Source organism: Sinohyriopsis cumingii, chromosome 13 (genome assembly GCF_028554795.1).
Source record: "Sinohyriopsis cumingii isolate HCF-2022 chromosome 13, ASM2855479v2, whole genome shotgun sequence".
In the NCBI taxonomy this organism is placed as follows: domain Eukaryota; kingdom Metazoa; phylum Mollusca; class Bivalvia; order Unionida; family Unionidae; genus Sinohyriopsis; species Sinohyriopsis cumingii.
In genome coordinates this window covers 67,482,944-67,503,665 of record NC_142973.1, presented here as the reverse complement: position 1 = coordinate 67,503,665, position 20,722 = coordinate 67,482,944, and the positions used below count along the sequence as shown (strand labels likewise).

At 33.9% G+C, this 20,722-nt stretch overlaps 1 protein-coding gene across 3 annotated transcripts in view; it reads right to left on the bottom strand.

The window, feature by feature from the left end:
* Positions 1-2,901: 2,901 nt before the first annotated feature.
* The window catches only part of LOC149785773 (dynein axonemal intermediate chain 7-like), a 124,349-nt gene continuing 106,528 nt past the window's right edge, over positions 2,902-20,722 (bottom strand). For all 3 annotated transcript variants that reach the window (XM_089979675.1, XM_089979677.1, XM_089979676.1), the window contains 5 exons: positions 17,511-17,600; positions 12,540-12,611; positions 10,640-10,792; positions 7,920-8,021; positions 2,902-3,994 (listed from right to left, as the gene is read on the bottom strand). In XM_089979675.1, coding sequence (XP_089835801.1) covers positions 3,857-3,994; positions 7,920-8,021; positions 10,640-10,792; positions 12,540-12,611; positions 17,511-17,600 — 555 coding nt within the window. In that variant the 3' untranslated portion in view covers positions 2,902-3,856. The remainder of the gene's footprint in view (positions 3,995-7,919; positions 8,022-10,639; positions 10,793-12,539; positions 12,612-17,510; positions 17,601-20,722) is intronic.

Here is a 20,722-nt window from a genome sequence, read left to right as displayed (position 1 = left end):
ATGCATGGCTAGATAAGTCTTACAATACACAGCTAGACAAGTCTTACCATACACAACTAGACAAGTCTTACCACAGATGACTAGATAAGTCTTACAATACACAACTAGACAAGTATTAATATACACAACTAGACAAGTCTTACCACACATGCCTAGACAAGTCTACATACATGACAAGTCTACAAACATAACTTGACAAGTCAAAGCCCGATATTTGGCCTTGAAATAATGTTCTAGTTCACTGACAGATTTTCACCAATAGTTTGATGCAAAAAAGGCATATATGTAGTGTGTTCCACAACAACTGATAAAACCAGAAGAAATTTCAGTTGCATGAAATCTAAATTAGATCACCTATATATGCACATAAACATGCTATCAAATTTCATTTGCCTTGGCCAAGCAGTGTTGTGTATCCAGATTTAACTGGTTTGAACTAAAACAAATTTACCAAGTTCAAAAGGTGGGGATAAACATCCTAATAAATAAAACAGGAGCACTGTGTGTGTACTTTCTTATAGGTCAAGTCCAACTGCCAACTGCACAAACCCAGATCTGCCATAGCAGATCTGGGTCTGTCCAGTTTGTTAGGAGTAATCAGTAAAACGAACAAGAAAGACCCTAATCTACAGGTGCATTATGCTGCCAAGCAGGATCTTTGTTGTTTGTGGTATGACTTATGAGTATATACAATTCTGTAAATGGTACATTATACACCTGCCTAGTTGTTACCAGTCCTCTGTGTAGGTTCTGTTAAGACAGACTTAATCTGGAGATTACTGATTGAGTGTCCACGAACTTGACCAGTCAAGGTAATGTGGTCTTGAACTAAACTTACTGTTCAGAAACCACCACTATTTTCTTATTAGACTTGTTATGACCATAAACTTTGCCTCTAGGCCCAAATTTGAAAGGTTCTTTAGTACCCTAAGTGCTAGGCCAATAAATCAGCCCTTCACCCGTGAGGATGTTGATTTTCGGGTGAGGGGCTGATGTCACCTATTCATTAAAAGCTGCAATTATCTTTATCAAAATTTGGCTGCACACATCGGTGTACATTTTATACACTTAAGGTATTTCTCGTGGCTGTGCAGCTACCATCAGCTATAGAGTTCTTTTAGTGACATGTACATTATATTTCCAGAGCGTATCATATGTTTGGTGATTTGTAAATCCACCTAGAATAGCACAACCATCTGTTGTGGGGCCATTTTGAATTACCGGTATGTGTCTAAAGTGTACGCAGGTTTGTTCTGAAAGATTTGCATGCAGCAAAATTGCACATTTTAATGAACAGGTCACATCAGACCCACATATCGTCCATCAGTATCAACACAGATTTGGTGGGTTGATTTATTGGACTACCTAATCCCAAAAATTTGGTCAGGGAACTTACTCCAGAACAAATGTTCTTATGCTCAACCTATTTATTTGAGTCACAATGAACTTGACCTGTGACATTTCGACCCCAAAAAAGATAAGACCCTTTTCAATACCTTAAGTGCAAGTCTGCTACTAACTCTAGTTAAGGTATACAGTCTCAAATCAAAGTATTATGGAAAACATTTTTCTTCTTTCAGTCAATGACCTTGACCTTTGCTGTTTTGTTTACTCCAAAATCGGGCTTCTTTCTTACCCCAAGTATAATCCATCGACAAAATTTGGTGAAGGTGCATGGTCAAGAACTGAAATTTGAGTTGAAACCATTTCATTTTTCAACCAGTAACTATGGTCTTTTACCTCAAAATCAAAATACTTCCACCTTATCGGCCATCCATTTAGTACAGACGCAAAAATCTGGCAAAGCTTGACCCCTTCCCCCCTCCCTGTACACATGCATACTTTATTACACACACACCCCACCTGCGTACATGTGTTTGATCCCCCCCCCACCAAATTCTATATATTTAATCCACAAAGAGACAATCAAGGATTAATAATATTAACGTGTTTAATAAAACAGATAGTCCACCAACATTAAATGTCTGGCTGCATCAAAGAATGAGGCTGCGTAACTTTAAAAAGTTTGTTTTGTGTCCACTAAAATTCAAACGTCAACTGAACCCAGTCAAACAGGTTACGTTTTTGACAAATTATTATTGAGGTCCCCCCCGGTTTGCTATGCATACGTACATTATCAGTAGACCCCCCCATATGCAAGCGTATGCATTTGGATTAACCCCTTCCCCCCCTCCATGCATACGCACTAAATGGACAGCCCCTTACACCAAACACAAGCCATCCATAAAGTATATTCCAGGTCTGTGATGCAGAACTAAAGTTACTGTGCAGAAACGACTGGTCTTCTTTCAGTTGCAGTGACCTTAACCTTCAACCTCAAAATGAATAGCCTTCTTCTCTACACCACTCCAAGTCATCCATAACATTTGGACCAGGACTGTGATATATTATTACTAATGCTATTGTGCAGAAAGCATATTTCTTTTTTTCAGTCACAGTGGCTATGACCTTTGACCCTCAAATCAATAGCCTTCTTCCTTACCCCAAATGCAAGCTATTTACAATATTTGGTGATACTAAATGGTGGAGAGCCCAGGTTGAAAAAAATAGGGAACAAAAAGATGGACTAACAGATGACAGGGATAAATAGAAAACATCATAACAGGATATGCTCTGCTTTATATTGGCTGTCTAAAAATAGACTGCATGAAAATTTAATATAGTCATCTATGTTTGTGCATAATGCAAGTATGCAAACCAAACTTCATTGCTCTCTGTTGACTGGTTTATGTGTAATTACCGGTACCCTGAAACTGATAAGGTATGGGCTTGAAAATTGACAGCAAGCAACAAAACTACATGGTCCCTTACACCACTGCTGCTGGGGCATTATGTACAAAATTTCAGAATGATTCTGAAGCCATTGAATACAAAAAGAGAGATTATTTACGATTTTATTTGTTTTATTCTTTAATTACAAACATATCACATGCATACTCAAAATTGTAATGTTTAAATTCAGAACAAAAATTGCTTTGGACAGATATAAATTTCATAATTAAAGATAAATTTTTAATCCTGGTACAGAAGATAAGTTCTATCTATCCTTTTTTTTTTTTAAAAATTGTGAGAATCATTCATTCTTAGTATATTAATACTGTGAATACATTTATTTTCGTGAAGTTACTTTTGAAAAAATAAATAGTTTTCGGGGTACTTAACTTCACTGATGAGGAAAGAAGTTGAATTATATAAATAGAAGAATCATTGTTGTTTTTAAATTCTTTGTTTTCAGTATCAATAAAAACTGGTATCCATGAAAATTGGCATCTAGTGAAAAATAGTGAATTCGCAATAGAAGATAAACATTATGGTAAATTCAAATAAAACATTTTGTTTTCAAAACAGTTAAATCACTTCCAACTTGTAAAAAATATATTGTTCCCCATTTTATGCAGGTGCTAATGTTCTGTTTACATTCTAATTTATTTTTAAATCTCTGCATTATATTTATATATATATCAATTTCATTGTTAGTGCAACATCAAACTGTGTGTCTATGGTACCTAAGATTGGGTCAATCCATTTACTACAGTTACAGTACCATATTAGATTTTGTTGTTTTATTGTGGTATATATATATATGAACAGAATATTTGCATAGAATGATGTTCTATGTGTAGCATCCATGTATACAGTGCATATTCTTATCTGTTTTTATCTTCCCTCCGTCAACACCATTACTTCCATGTTTAAGTACTTTTTTATTCTAGTTGGGCACCACCATTTATATTACAAAGTTGATTGATACAATGAAGGAGAAATTTTGTATCACAGTTCATAATAGTCCAGAAAATCTGCAGCTTGTGGACAGCTCTTTTGACTGTGTCCTGTTTTATGCATATGTCAGTATTTTTGTTGCCGTAAGTAACTGCTGGACACAATCCACAAATTCATAACTGGTCTCCCTGATACGTTCCTTGGCCTCATCTGACCCAGTGGACATCAGCAAGTTGTACAAATTGGACTTAAACTGAAATTGCAAAATATTATATCTACAGTGATCTTCACTGCACTACTATGATGGTAATGATGTTTTCATTACTTCCTCCCTGACTGATCAAAGTCATTTGGAAGTTTGAATTATGATGCAAGATACTGACTTTTATTGCATACCCATTCAATCAAAACTGGTGGCTTTGTCATTTGAAAACGTGTTTTATCTAACCTTCATGTCACACACACTGGAATTAATGAGGTGTTTTCACTTACATCTATATATGATTTTCCTGGATGGGAGGGTGTTTTTCTGAGTTAAGGGGCACCTCCTGTCACTCAGAAATCTATAGTACATACAAATTTATTATTGGAAAAATATTTATTTTTTTAAATATTATGTAAACATAAAAAACTATTAAAATCATTATCACAAAATTATTAAAAATTATATCTATAAATTTAAAAATAACCTAATGACCATCAGCTCTATGAAAAGGAACTGATATACCCTGCACACCAAGATGCCCCACATGGAAGATGCAGGGTATGTAAAACCTGTATAACCCATATATGTGTGAAAAAAACACCCCAAAGTAATGTTTTCTAAGAAATCGCTAAACATTTCTCATGCAAATGGACAAAATCTAAACACATAGTGACAATTTTATTTTTCATAAATCATACTCGTAATTGCATTATAATATCAATAATAATAATTATTACGAATATGAGTAATTTATAATATAAACTAACTCTTGTGGGTGACGAGCTGCAAAATGCAACAAGCAACCACAATTTTATGCAAAATATGCGCCTGACACTCAGATGAATGACTGCATCGCAAAATCTGATATAAACTCCACTGACCTTGATTTAATCCTTTGTAAACATGACTGTAAACCAGACTAAATTATACATCATTAACTGCCATTATAATCCATAATGCCTGGGATGAATGAGGTCTTTGTCTTCATCTATAATGCTAGCAAGTGATATTTAATTTCCAGATTTGATTTTCATTATTAAAGAGTGGTGACAGTGATGAAGATGACAAAGGTATCTGCAAATTGGACTTAACCCTTTCAGCATTAAGTAACTTCAGTGGAAGACTACCATTCAACACCAAGTAACTTTCAAGATGTTTAATAATGTAGGCAACATATTTTCAGTGACTTATAAACATTTTATTTCTTGTGATAGGAATACATATATGGTATCAGTGTAAAGAAGACAAAAACTTCAGGTCTGGGAAAATATGCTTTTAAGTAAGTTTAGTTGCACACAGGTGATTATACAGGTAGATGAAAAGGTAAGTTAAAGGTAAACTTCATGGTATTCAATCAAAACTGTTAAATGAAGCATTTAGTGAGTATTATGTGGCCTATTTTTGATCCAATATCATGTTCCTACAAATCGTGGCTTGAATAATTGCAATATTGTCACATTTCAAGAACAGCCACATATGGATAATAAGATTTTTACAGGTGTTAATACAGGTCTTCATTATGGAAATAAATATGCATAAAACATTCTTCAACTGTGATCACTACAGACAAATTTAACAAAAGTCCAAGACTAATTTTGGCTAGCAAATGATTTACTTGTGTGTCACCAGTGAAATGCAGGTAACATTTTACATGGATAAACATATCACATGACACACTTTCTCCAAAACTGGATCCAACAAGCCAGAATTTCTCACTATTTGACAAATACAATTAATTCTGTCAAAAGTCATAACTTCAACCAATATATAAAGGCTATAAAACATTGGTATTTCAGATAATATAACCGAAGTCAAGCACCTTTCTCTATCTTCTGGTGTAGATTTATGTTTAAAAATCTTGCCATTTGCAAAATTAGTCATTATAAAATATCTTAAAATATTCAAGAGATATTCAAGATCCAATAAAAATGCTTGTGCTGTGCCTATGCTTTTGGAAAATGTGTGAACATTTTAATCCATGTGAGATTTAATTCATTGATGAATTCAGGTGTAGTATACATTGGCAAGTTCAAAGTACTAATTATCATCAATATAGCCAACAATATCCTCCATCCTTATTGTAAATGTTCTCTTTCTTTCTTGTGTATATTTACAAGATTAGAATTTCCGTTATTTTCAAATATTTCGTTCCAAACTATTCAGACTCGTCTGATGAGTCTGCCATTTTGGATGTACTTGGGTGTCTTCGAAGATTAGCATTTATAGATCAGAAAGCCCCTCCTTCTTGTTAACAACCTATCTTAAAGTCCAAATGTATCCAAATGATCTGCAAATGAATCATATTACGACATAATTATTTAAAAATGGGAGATCCAATCAGAGAATACAGACAGAGACAGTATACCAGTCTGTTGTGTCAAGAGGAGTTATTGTTCCTGGACCAGTTTACTGGTCTTCAGTGTTTAAAAGGTTAAAGTTACAAAAGGTATGATGGTATAATGTATGTATCTGTGCTTCATATGGAGACTCTAACATTAGAACAACGTAAGATGCAGACAGTACAAATCTTCAGCCATTCTGGCAGGCAGTCAGCAATCTGAATCTACACAAAGGCAGGAAACAATTTAAACATTTTTGGTGGATTCAAAAGAGTTTTACTGACATTGCCACACTCTAATGCAGACACCATGATGAACATTTTAGATTCTGAGAGAAATTCAGGCTGACTCCAGGGGAAACCTTTTTCAAGTAACTACATCATCTCCTAAGTGTTAAGATCAGCAATGACGAGGACTCCACCCATACAATCCAACAGTGATCTAAGAAATTCTAAAATTGCTTGTGGTACATATAAAAAAAGAATGAATGGCAACAAGTTGCAATGAATGGAAAAATAAATTTGTTAATTAGTTGTAATTTTTGTCCATATGCTTTCTAAAATTGATCTATCTTTTAAGATCAAAACTCCTGTCCAAAGTTTGGAAATGTCCTGATCTGTCCTGTATTTTTTATCACATGTATGCATCTGCATGTTGGGAACTCTGAGATGTATCAAATCAAAGTTGTATAAATTTGAATCACACTGTATAGCACAAATTAAATATAAAACTGCATTTGTATTTCATCCCAGGTTGGGGAAAGAACTTCACTGATATGGCATTTTAATGGTCAATTCCTGAAGGCATCGATGTATCCCAACACCACATCAAACTTGTTCTTTCTTCTGACTTAAATCACAACAGGCATTTAGTTTTGCATATGGATCCTAATTTGCTAGATAAAGACTTAACAAGTTGATACAATATCCAATCATCCATTTATCATATTTACTGATGAGCACATATCTGGGCATAGCACTGACCTGGATCTGCTATCACACAATGCCTGCAATTTCAAGTGAACAGCAAAGACTCTGATGTGCTGTACATCATGGAATGACTGTTCTCAGTCTAAGCTGTATGTATTGCTTGTGCATTTACTTACACCAAACACAGCTAAGAGACAGCATGTTGTCTTTTCAGTGATGATGAAATTAATTTTGGCCATAAAAACCTTTTACCCACCCATAGGCCATCTGAAATATTTATCTACAATTTTTGTATATTCAACTTGGTCCTTGCAACCTTAATATCATTTAATGACAGAAACATGTCTTAAAACCTACATTCCCCTTGCTCTATTATTATTTACCCTGGAATGGATTTTTGTTACAATGTGGTCAAAAAGTAGAACATGTTTTGCTCTTTTTCTTTTCATCACTTAATGTCCAAAGATTTTCCACTCATTTCACTTCTAATTAGCCTATATTTCTTAAAACACAACATTTGTTCATTTTTGTTCACCTTAGAACTTCATACACAAGCTGACTGGTTTTTCATTGTGGTTAATATCGGGAAGTCTTATTTTATTCTTGATTGTTTTTACATGAAAACTTATACCTAGAATTAAATATAATGTTGTGTTTACATTATGTAAATCATGTATATATATTGGCATAGTGTTACTTCAATACCTGAGTGCCTTCAGCTAGCTCTTCATTAAAGGTGTCATCAAACTCAACCATCTTGAGTTTCATGCCTCTTCTCTTGGTCATCAAATACAAAGCCCAGTCCTCCTACAACGGACAAAAGGAATATCACACTTTTGAATGTCTAATTGATATACAGTATATTCTTCCTTACCTGGATACATAGTTGATATATTTTGGAGTCTTCCTCACCTGGATACATAATTGATATACAGCGGATTCTTCTTTACTTGGAAACATAATGGCTCTTATGACAGCCTTGCATTAATGATATCTGTCATTTGTATTTGCATGTGGTATCTTTAAAAAGATCTAGTCCTTTATTTCATTGTCTAATAATTAGTTCTATCAAACAAACTGTAAGTCGGTGGCAATATAACCAAAAGGGATGTAGTACAAAGTAAGAAAGCCAGGCAATGAAGTTTTTATCACTAAATATTTGCTAAGGAATGTAATTTGCTGATGCTTGAAGGGCAAAATTATAACAAAGATTTTTCCCCTCAAATATTCTAAATCATTATATGGCAGCAATCACTAACTGTTGTTCTCTAAATGTAAAATCATGCTTACTAAGAAACTGATTCATTTTGCATGGTTTTGTGAAAAAAATCGCTATAGGAATATAAATTTGTAGATCTGGGAAGGGGTGGCATTTTGTTTCTTAAGAAGGATGATTATTGCTCACTTGATTCATGGTTTGTAACAACCATAAACTCCATGATAATTGGTAAGTTAAAAAAAAATATATACCGTGTAACAACCATAAACTCCATGATAATTGGTATGCTTTTAAAAAAAACAGTGTATACACAGTCTAACAACCATAAACTCCATGATAATTAGTACACTAAAAAAAAACAGTGTATACACAGTCTAACAAACATGAACTCCATGATAATTGGTACACTAGAAAAAATAGCTGTATACACCGTGTAACAATTACAAACTCCATGATAATTGGTACACTACAAAAAATAGACTATATACAGTGTAACAACCATAAACTCTGATATTTGGTATGCTACAAAAAAATAGTGTATAAATTCATTTATTTTTGTGGCTATTGTAAAAATTACATTTCATTGAGACTTAAATTTATGGATATGGGAAGGGTCCTATTGTTTCTACAGAAGGATTGTTGTTCACATCTAAATTTATGGCTTGTAGCAACAATGAATCCATGTACAACAAAAAATATTAAATTCACGTTATTTCTCAATCATTCAAGTAAAACGGGTGAAATCTGAAACATTCTGTCTTCAAATTACAATCAGTACTTAAATTTGCAACATTGAATGTCCCCCCACCCAATATAAGTATGTATAGATTTAATGACACATCAGCACAATACTGGCTGTGTTGTGCCAATTAATAATTAACAAGTGTCAAGATAAAAAAATGCAATCAATTTTAGGAAGATAAACTGACTATACATATGGAGGATGCATATACATGTGATGCTCAATTTTCACCATAGATGCATTAATGAGGTTATGGCAAAAATCAAAAGTAATTGTGTTCTCTTTGTTAGCAATGAGATGCGCTTGCACACAAATACATGAGCTGTACATGAGTGACAGCACATGGCACCAGCAATGGTAAAACAGTTAGCACAGCAGCACCAATTTAATGTTATTTTTTCACTATAAATGGCATGAAAATGAAAGTGCATAAATCCAATTGGCATAAGTCTCAAAACTGATGCAAAATGGGATGTGTATCATTTTAATATTGCAGTATGTGTCATGCTGAAGTCTCCAAATTGATACAAATTGTGAGATGTATCATTCTGATACTGCAATATGTATCTTGCTAAAGCCTCCAAATGAATACAAACTGTGAAGTGTTCTGTTTTATTTATTATGTATCCTCACACCTCTGATTTCCTGATGATGCACATGTCAAAGACCATGGCCATGAAAAACATCAAAATAAATCTGACTGCTAGACAAAAATGTATATGTATGTCCTTAAAATTGGCATCCATGGAATCATTCCTACTCATGCTGTAATATTAAAGTGACAAGTGCATGTCAAGAAATTATACTGATGAAATTTGACAAGTGGATGCAAGGAAATTATATTGGTGAAACTTGACAAATGGATGCAAGGAAATTATATTAGTGAAACTTAGCAAGTGGATGCAAGGAAATTATATTGGTGAAACTTGACTCTTATTGGCATTTGCAACATTTCTGCATAGGTAGAAGAAGAAAAAAACTGCGATATAATATTAGGGACATGCCAACAATTAAAAAAATATGACCATCCCCCTCCACAGCATTATTCACCAGAAAGAGTAACATTAACAATGACTTGTGCAAGTAAACAGCACCACAATACTTTATAAGTCATCAAAATATTAATAATATGAAACGGGTGTAATAAAGCCAAGAAATGGAACACTGCATGCAATTTTAGAAATCCCAACAAACGTTTCACAAGACATAGTAATAATGCTGTGATGTTATTATCACATAATGGTTTGAAAGACACAGGCAAGTGACAATCTCTTCATGGTATGCTGCGATCAAAAAATTAGTATGCTTTCGCCTGGATCAAATGAAGCAGTCTGTTTTTATTCAGCCTGAAGAAAATGACAATATCATATAAACAAAGAAGTAGTTCAGACAAATACATCAAACAATCAAAGATTTTTTTCTGTTCATAGAAAAGCTTTAAATGTTCTGAATGCTGTACCATACCTCAGGCACAGGTTCATCATACAGACATTCAGTTCCTTGGAAGAGGATTTTCTCTTTGTCCTGAACTTCACCGTTCCACTTAGACCAGGAGTATGCCATCGCTGAAGCTGTCAGTGCCATCTGCTGGTATGTCCTCTCTTCAATTGTTGGATGCTGAAGGAAACAGTAACAGTAACAGTAAAAGCCATGGTAAACTAGTGACAAAAGAAGAAAACATGTCAAATTCCTATGCTGATCCTCTAAATATGGAAGAATCAATCACAAGAAGCAAACAAGTACTGTATTTGCCAACATATAAGTTGATATGGAGTATAAGTAGATTCATCAATATGCATATTTTCCATCTTTAATCCATATATAAGTCAATGCAGAGTAAAAGATGGGGCCAGATCAATACCTTGGTTTCATATTTTTCACTAGTAACTCCTGATTTCATTAAAATTAATGTTATTATATGCTATAATTCCAGATTACCAGCAACTGGGAAACTTCATCACCAATGCTGACATGCTTTACAGAGAATAAGGCATAGGTATTCCACTGCATTTTTCTTATAATAATAATAATGATAATAATAATAATAATAATAATAATAATAATAATAATAATAATAATAATAATAATGACTTTATTTAAAGAGGGTAACACAATTAGCTGAAGAACTAACTAATCTACCTTGAGGTCTTCATACAAGGAATTTATTTATATTAACTGCATCTCTGAAGCCACTGTATTTATTGGGTTTTGGAAGATGGAAATAGAGCAGCCATTTCTAATCTCAACTGGAATACTATTCCAGGGCAAAGAGTACTGGAAACTTTTTTTGAATAATTCCTAATTTGATATGGGAATTTTATCCTGTTTGATAGAAATAACGATTGTAAATATTCAGGAGAACTATTACTGGATATCCTACACATTAATTTGGCTTTTCTCATCTTAACCCTTCACCTCATGCAAGCGCCTTGAGACACCTCTACTCCATTCACATGGAAGCACCTTTTGACATCTGCTGTAAACATCAGCCATTTTAAGCCAGTTTTCGTAGTGCCACCTTCAGGGAAAACCCCCCATTAAATACTACATTCATTTCTGCAAATGACAATTACATCAGATCACGTGGTCACTGTTTATGCTCTGGTTGATATCTGCTATTTAAAGTAACTGGTTCATAATCTCCACTCTCCAAAATGGAGGTTGCAGATTTCATTCAGTACATACAAAGTTTTCACGGTTAGAATCACAACCATGAAAGCTTCAATAACTTAGGTAAAGGCTCTGATATTGATGTAGGTAGCAATTAGTTTTTATAAATTATCAAATTCAGATGACTTAGTATGTAGACGCAAACTTGTAAATTTCGTGTATGAGAAATAGCAGCTATGGTTGGTCACACGGTCTCACTGATTTGACGGTGAACGAGTTCTCTCAAGATTTTAAGCACAAACAAAATCCTTCTGTGAAAAATAATTACACAGCTATAACAATCGGATTTTACTCGTAAATTTTTCCACACATAATAGATGTGTACCAAAAATGTAAAATGGTTAAAATTGCTGTTAAACGTAAATACACTACATTGCTTAATAGTTAACAGGCAGGCCTATGCGTAATGAGTCGAATAGGTAACAGGTGTTCTATTTATAGCGCGCTGCACTTTGTAACTATGCTCTATGAGGTAAAGGGTTAACTTGGTCTTTAATAGAAAATATTTTTTTTAAAAATTAATAGCTGCTAATTTCCAAAATCATTAAAATTAACCATGTAAATTATTTTTAAATCAGAAACTTGTGAAAAGCAAACAAATTTTCCCATATACAGTATTTACAAAATGGCCTTACAAGAACCACATAACAACAGTCATGCAGCAAGAATGTCCATCCACACGCAAATTATTTACCTTGTTTTGAATGCTGACATACTTAGATGAATCTACCATTGGGAAAACATTTATTCCAGCTAGACGACACATCTGAAATATTGAAAAAAACTGTCTAATTTGTGCATCAAAGATTACTCAAATAAAGTGTTTTCTTCACACTTCTTAATATAACAAGAGGTTCATGTGGGCATGAGATCACTCACCTGGCTGATCTCTACACTAGTTGAAAGTCAAATTCAAGTACAACTGGCCAAGATATCTAGGTCATATGATGCTTTCTTACATTTAAAGCTTGCAAATTTTTTAGTAATGGCAGCCATATTGGATGGCAGATCAGCATCATGTATACCAAAATGCTTTCTGTGAAAGTTGGTCAACAATTTTTTTTTTAAAGATTTGTCTAAATTTAGTAACAATAACCATATTGAAAAATGGATCAGCATCATTGGTATAAAATTTAAAGGCCTTGATACCAGGTTGCTCTCTGTTGAATTTGGTTAAATTCTGTTGAACAGTTTTTAAGATGCTGTCATTTTAAGTTGCTTTTTTTAAGTAAAAGCAGCCATATTTTATGGTGGATTGGCATAATTTGTACAAACATGAGAGGCCAAATTCTGCTCATTATTCTTTAAAGAAGTCATTTAAAGGATTTACTATACTTTGTATCATACTCTCCCAGTTTTATGCATAATTTTATCAATGGTACTGATATTTACAAAATAGATATAAAACAAATTGGTTTGGTCTAGCCTAAATGTCTTGTACCTTAGAAAGTTTAAACAATGACAAGCCTCCCTATGTTTAATTTCTGCTCCAAGTGATTCTGAACTGAGTGGTCAAAATATTGCATAAAGCTAGTGTGAATCTACCTTGACAATAGTTCACATCTGCAGTCTCAACATTCTAGCTTTAAACAATGTACATGTCCTAAGATTACATCATTTTCACAATTGAGCCTTCATTATATACCATCTATTTTCTTAAGTTTAACTCTTAAGGCAATCAACATATCTACCGCATATACTTGATCATGAGTTGATCTTTCAAACTGAATTGGCAAAACATTAAAAAGTGCATGACCCATGCATAAGTTGACCCATATGTCCAGCCATATTGAAAAAAATCTTGTTATTCATTGAAAAAATTTAAAAGTGACTAAAATGTCTAATAAAAATATTGCATTTTCATTATTAGAACCGTTTTAATTGGAAACTGGTAATGTTGCAGCTTTTTAGTGTTTGGGAGAAATTTTAGAGTACTGATTTGGACCTCTTTGGGAGTTCCTGCTAGGACTGGAAATTTGTATATTTTTGGTCTGGAAAAGCTTTGGAAAAAGTCAGGAATATTTTTTAAGTTTGTGGTAGGAAACTACATAGTACAGTAGGTCCTGGGGGTTCAGGTTAAGTATATGTCATATTCAGTGATCTGCATTAACACTATATATTTGTAGTCAGCATGAAAACTTATAAATTTTCAAGTTTAGACATCATCCCATGGAAAAGCTGATATCCCTTGTTCCACGCTTTTATTTTTCCAAAATTATTCAGTTTATATGTGAGTATATACAATATTTAGAATTAGTGTTTGGACTTGTGCTGACTGGTATATATTTTCAATCTTTATAATGATTATGGATGTTAATGTATATGGTACAGTGTAATGCCAGCTGATACTACTTGAAAGTTTCTTTACCAGTGACACCTACGTACTCACTAACAGAAGTGTCAAATATTTGAATTCAGAGTAACAACAACGTTTAATGTGAGCAAAAGATTAGATCAAATGCTGCCTTACTACGTGAAGTGTACATACACTTACTGATAAAGGATGATCTTTGATGGAAGTGTAGATGTCACTTTACTTGCTGTGAAAACAACACTGCATGCTGAATGATCATTTTTGTCTTAATAAAATATAAATTATGCATCTCTGAAATTAAAGGAATGTGGTATGTTTACTGTATGCTGTTTAATTACTGTTTTCTCTTTGACAAAGATTCAACTGCACAGAGATAGTAAGGTACTCTGAGCAAAATGACACAAAGGGCTCAAACATCCCTCTCATATTGGGACACATTCTATTTGGATTAAGAAGTGTAAGAATACAAAAATGACAATGGAATAATTATGCCTATGTTATAGTTATTCGCTTTTGAATTTATCTATTCTTATACACATTTATGTAACAAATTCAAACAACATTTTGCACTACTGAATGCAGCTTAGTGCAACTGTGTCCAATGCATGTGAATTTAATATTGACAATCATGTATATATTATGGACTCCTTCTCACTGTCAGTTTTTTTTTCTTTCTCACATATGATCATCTTCCCCAAAATGATAATCAATTTCTTTACACATTATTTTCATCCTTTGAATACAATTTTTTTTTCTTGAAATCTGACTAAATTACAAGAAATATTGTAGATTTTTGTTGAATGTCCTTTAGAACCAGAATCAAGTTTGGTCAAGGACATTACACTCCAATACATTTTTTCTGCAAAATCCATTTCTCCTTGAGCAACAATGATGCTGACTTTTGTTCCTTTCGACCCAAAGCCAATAGGTCTCCACCACACCTAAAGTGCAAGACCTGCAAGACCTCCAATGACTATGTTCAAGATGTATGAACTAGAATAAAAGTAAACATGTAAAACCATTTTTCTTCTTTATATCACAGTTACCTTGACCTTTGATCTTTTGACCCCAAATTCAATAGACTTCTTTCTTACCCAAATTGAAAATTACCCACAAACTTTGGTAAATAATATAAAGTTGAGAACTGAAATTTTAGTCCTGAAAACATGTTTTTTTCAATCACAATGACTTTGATCTTTTGATTTTTGAATCCAAAATCATGAGGATTTTCCCTTACATCAAGTGCAACCCATCTACACACTTTGGTCCAGGTCTGTGATGTGAAACTAATGTTACTATGTGAAAATCATTGTCTTCAGACAAAGAGACCATGACCTTTGAATCCAAAATACTCTTCTTTTGTACCATAAGTGCAATTCAACAAAGTTTGGTTGTGTTATGTGCTGTAAACTAGTTTTTGTGCATAAATCATTTTCTTCTTTCAGTAACAGTGACTTTGGACTATTCTGGTGGCTTAAGTGGTTAGAGCATCCTCCTATGATGTGGGAGGTCACGGGTTTCAACCCTGGTTGAGTCATACCAAAGACTTGTAAAAATGGTACTAGCAGCTGCCTTGTTTGGCACACAGCATTAAGAGGTTAGTGTTTGGACTGGTCAGCCTGGTGTCAGGATAATGTGACTGGGTGGAACATGATGCTATATATCAATGGCAGGATGCCTAAGTGCTAGACGTCACTATAAACTGCCACACTGCAGACATCATAGTGATATGACTATTACTGAATATCCAAACACACACACACATACACAAAGCAGTGACCTTGACCTTTGACCGTTTGATCTCAAAATCAATAGGCATCATCCTTATCCCAAGTGCAAGCCATCCACAAAGTTTAGTAATAGTAGATGGTGAAAAACTTGATTTATTGTGGGTAAATGAAATTAGTTACTGATGGATGGATGGTCAGTTTGGTTTGGTTTGGTGTTCTATGGTATATCAACAAAAGTTGGTTGCTTAGTACTGAGGCAATTGAAGTAAAGTTCCTTGCTCATGGATCTACCATGGCAACTGATCTTGGGTTTAAAATAAGCATCCTTACAGTAACAAGAACACTTCACCAACCACCTGGCTTCCATTAGTTCCATTTTATGACATGATGGAGGGCATATGAGGCCTATTCAACATCGAGTCCACAGGATTACTATTCTATATTCATTTGTGTAATGTTATTTGTTTTTGAAGAATAACTGCAGAAGGCACCTATACTATTTATTAAATACAGTACAGTTAGGAAGGGGAGTAAATTTAAGACTGCCCTGAAAGTATTTTCCCATAGAACATAAACCCTAGTGAATATATAACATAAACCAGCTGTTGGTGCATATCAGTTCTAATCCAGTGTGGAATATTTGATTACTTTTACTGTCAAGTGAAGTTTCAAACCTAATTATATTAAGGCTTACACTACAATTTGAGCACATGCAAGTCTTTTAGGAATAATTATTACATTATAGCCCTTAAACTTGTAGTGTCTTTTATGGGTAATTATATACATTATAGCCCTTAAACTTGTAGTGTCTTTTATGAGTAATTATATACATTATAGCCCTTCAACTGCAGTGTCTTTTAGGAATAATTATTACATTTATAGCCCTTAAACTATAATGTTGTTTAGGAATAATTATGACACTAGCCCTTAAACTTTAGTGTCTTTTATGAGTAATTATTACATTTATAGCCCTTAAACTATAATGTTGTTTAGGAATAATTATGACTGTAGCCCTTAAACTTTAGTGTCTTTTATGAGTAATTATTACATTGTAGCCCTTAAACTGTAGTGTCTTTAAGGAAAAATTATAACACTGTAGCCCTTAAACTAGTTTCTTAGAGGAATAATTATGACATTATAGCCCTTGAACTGTAGTGTCTTTCATGAGTAATTATTACACTGTAGCCCTTCAACTGCAGTGTCTTTTATGAGTAATTATATACATTTTATAACCCTTAAACTGTAGTGTATTTTAGGAATAAAAATTACATTATAGCCCTTAAAATGTAGTGTCTTTTATGAATAACTATTACACTATAGTCCTTAAACTGTAATGTCTTATGAATAATTATATATATTATAGCCCTTAAACTGTAGTGTCTTTTATGAATAATTATAACATTATAACCCTTAAACTGTAGTCTTTTATAAATAATTATAATCATATAGCCCTTAAACTGAAGTAGCTGTAACAGAAAAGTAGGAAAAATCACAGTATGGGTTTTAATTAGCTGAATCAGTAATTCTTTACTTATAAATTTTATTAGATCTCATGTGTACAGATACTGTTGCAGATCTATAGAGCAAAAATAATTGGCTGAAAACATTGTTTTGTTCTTACCTTTACCAGGTCTTTTGGTGTCACCCATTTTTTTCGGATAGATTCTAACTCAGGTTTATCACTGGGTCTACTCAGGCAGCACATGGAATCCTGCAACATAAAATGATTCAATCTTATAAAAAAATTACATTTCTTGATAATAATATAGAGTAATGGTGACCAATATTCTCATTTAAAAATATACCCCCACCTCTCCTGCATCACGCCCACAATGGAAATGAGTCTATACTGTCTTCATTGAAAAACAATTGGAGACAAGTTGACTCTTGCTGGAAGTCAAAATGGACAGTGACACTAAGATTCTATAGGTACAGTGACTGGTCAATATTATGATGACTATGATATGTGTGAAGTACTACAGCAGTTCATCAATACATATACAATCTGTCCTCCCCTGCCTTGGAGTCCATGCTTCATGGAAACTAAAAGACTTCATTCAGACTGTATTCTACATACAAACTTCTTGGGGCTCAGGGCCGAAAGTGGTCTTAATCACTTGCCATTACTGATCACTACCCTCTCATCACTGTCCACTGGGTTTGAGTCTCAGGCTCGGCTTATGTGGGTATGTAAGAAAGCTTGCCAGTAGCTTCACAGGGTTGGTGGTTCTTCCAGGGGTTTTCCTGGACTCTTCCTGCACCAATTATCTTGTCTGCTATATATAGCCTGTTATCTGCTGAAAAATTGCATTAAACCCATAACAAGAACAACAAACAAACTTCTAACAGACAGAGAACTACAGCTACAGCTGCTATATTTCAAAAAGACAAACTTCTAACAAACAGAGAACTACAGCTACAGTTGCTACATTTCAAAAAGACAAACTTCTAACAGACTGAGGACAACAGCTACAGTTGCTACATTTCAAAAAGACAAACTTCTAACAGACAGAGGACTACAGCTACAGTTGCTACATTTCAAAAAGACAAACTTCTAACAGACAGAGGACTACAGCTACAGTTGCTACATTTCAAAAAGACAAACTTCTAACAGACAGAGGACTACAGCTACAGTTGCTACATTTCAAAAAGACAAACTTCTAACAGACAGAGGACTACAGCTACAGTTGCTACATTTCAAAAAGACAAACTTCTAACAGACAGAGGACTACAGCTACAGTTGCTACATTTCAAAAAGACAAACTTCTAACAGACAGAGGACAACAGCTACAGTTGCTACATTTCAAAAAGACAAACTTCTAACAGACAGAGGACAACAGCTACAGTTGCTATATTTCAAAAAGACTGCAATATCATTATAAATTAAGTAATGTTACTAAACTGACACTTCTTTTACTTAGGTCTGAGACAGGATTGACCAAAGGGAGACAATAATTAGAGGACTGCAAGGTCCTTCCACAACTTAAGTTGTCAACGTAAAGAATTACAAAGCAAAGAAAAGGGATTAAAGTGGCTAATTGTAAAGCATTATAAGAAACTGAAGGGGGACTTAAATTTGTTAATGAAAAGAATAACAAATTATAGAAAGGTGATTTCAAGTTTCAAGTTGCCTGCCTTGAATTGAATATCTTGTCCATGGCAAGACACTTACAAGGTCTCAAGAAAATATACTGCATAAAATCCCTACAGCCTGATTCCATACCATTTCAAGCAAAGCAGGTATTAAGCAATATTTAATAATGCTTTCAGTGCTTCACATAGAATAGCTGAAACATTAGTTAAGACACTGCAGAACAAAATGATAATTTGATCCCTCTACCTCTAGTCTGGCTTTCTCAAAACTGTTTGACACTGACTTTAATCAACCTGAAATGCAGCTTTGAACACCCTAATCAATGATCCTTTTTATCCTGATCTAGCCCCTGTATTTACCATGTAACTCAACTGTATTTACCCTGTAACACAACTGTATTTACCCTGTAATTTGACTGTATTTACCCTGTAATTTGACTGTATTTACCCTGTAACTCAACTGTATTTACCCTGTAACAACTGTATTTACCCTGTAACACAACTGTATTTACCCTGTAACTCAACTGTATTTACCCTGTAACACAACTGTATTTACTCTTAAACACAACTATATTTACCCTGTAACACAACTATTTTTACTATGTAACACAACTGTATTTACTCTGTAAGAAATGTATTTACTCTTAAAACAACTATATTTACCCTGTAACACAACTGTTTTTGCTATGTAACTCAACTGTATTTACTCTGTAACACAACTGTATTTACTCTTAACACAACTATATTTTCTCTGTAAGACAACTGTATTCACTTTGTAACATAACTATTTATTCTATAACACAACTGTAAGCTTGCTTCTCTTTTTGGGGAAGTACTTCAAGGCCTTCACTTATGTACCCAAACAGACACCAAGTTTCCAGGAAAGAATTAAGAGCTTAGACATGCTGTTTCAGCTTTGATCAATTTAGGTCACATGGTTTAAGAACTGGAGCTGCTTCTGAGACAACCAAACAAAATTTCTGTGACAATCAAATATAGCAATTAGGCAGCTGGAAAATATATGCATATAAAACATACATCATGTAATGCAATAAGGTCTTTGCATTGTTACATAAGGATTGTTGTCCGCTACTTGTTTTTGCTTTTTTCCAGATTTTGTGGGTCTCATAGACCAGGATGAAATTGGGGTATACCATGTGTACAGTATGACTATTTCACCCTTTCACATCTACCCCTACCTGTTTAACCTGAAGTGTATCAGTGTGCTCTACAAACTTCTTAAACAGTTTCATGGATTAGACATACAAGAGTCCTCTAGCAAGTTTCCTCACTGATCTACAAAATCCAGTTTGTCTAAGTGACTCCAAGGTACAACTTTGAGGATATTTCTGATACATTTTCTGAACTGAGTGTTCTCTGCTCAGTGATGCAGACATGCAGTCTTTTTTCTTGGACCAACTTTTCCATTTACTTTATTCCTAGACTGTTTCCATGTTATTGTGTATCAGAATTTTGGACTCGTAAGATCTGGCTTCTCTGCATGTACACATGTTTATTCCTGCATGAGCCTATATTTCTATTCACATGATTCTTGGATGTTCTATGATGGCATAATGGAACTTTAATGCAATACTGGTTCTTTTGCTTTTTTTAATGTGGTATATGGCATATGTATTTATTGTTAACAAACCTCTACCACAATGATATTTGGTATTTACTTTTTTACAAATGTCTATTGATGCATGCCATATTATCCTTTTTCTGCTTCCTGAAATATGG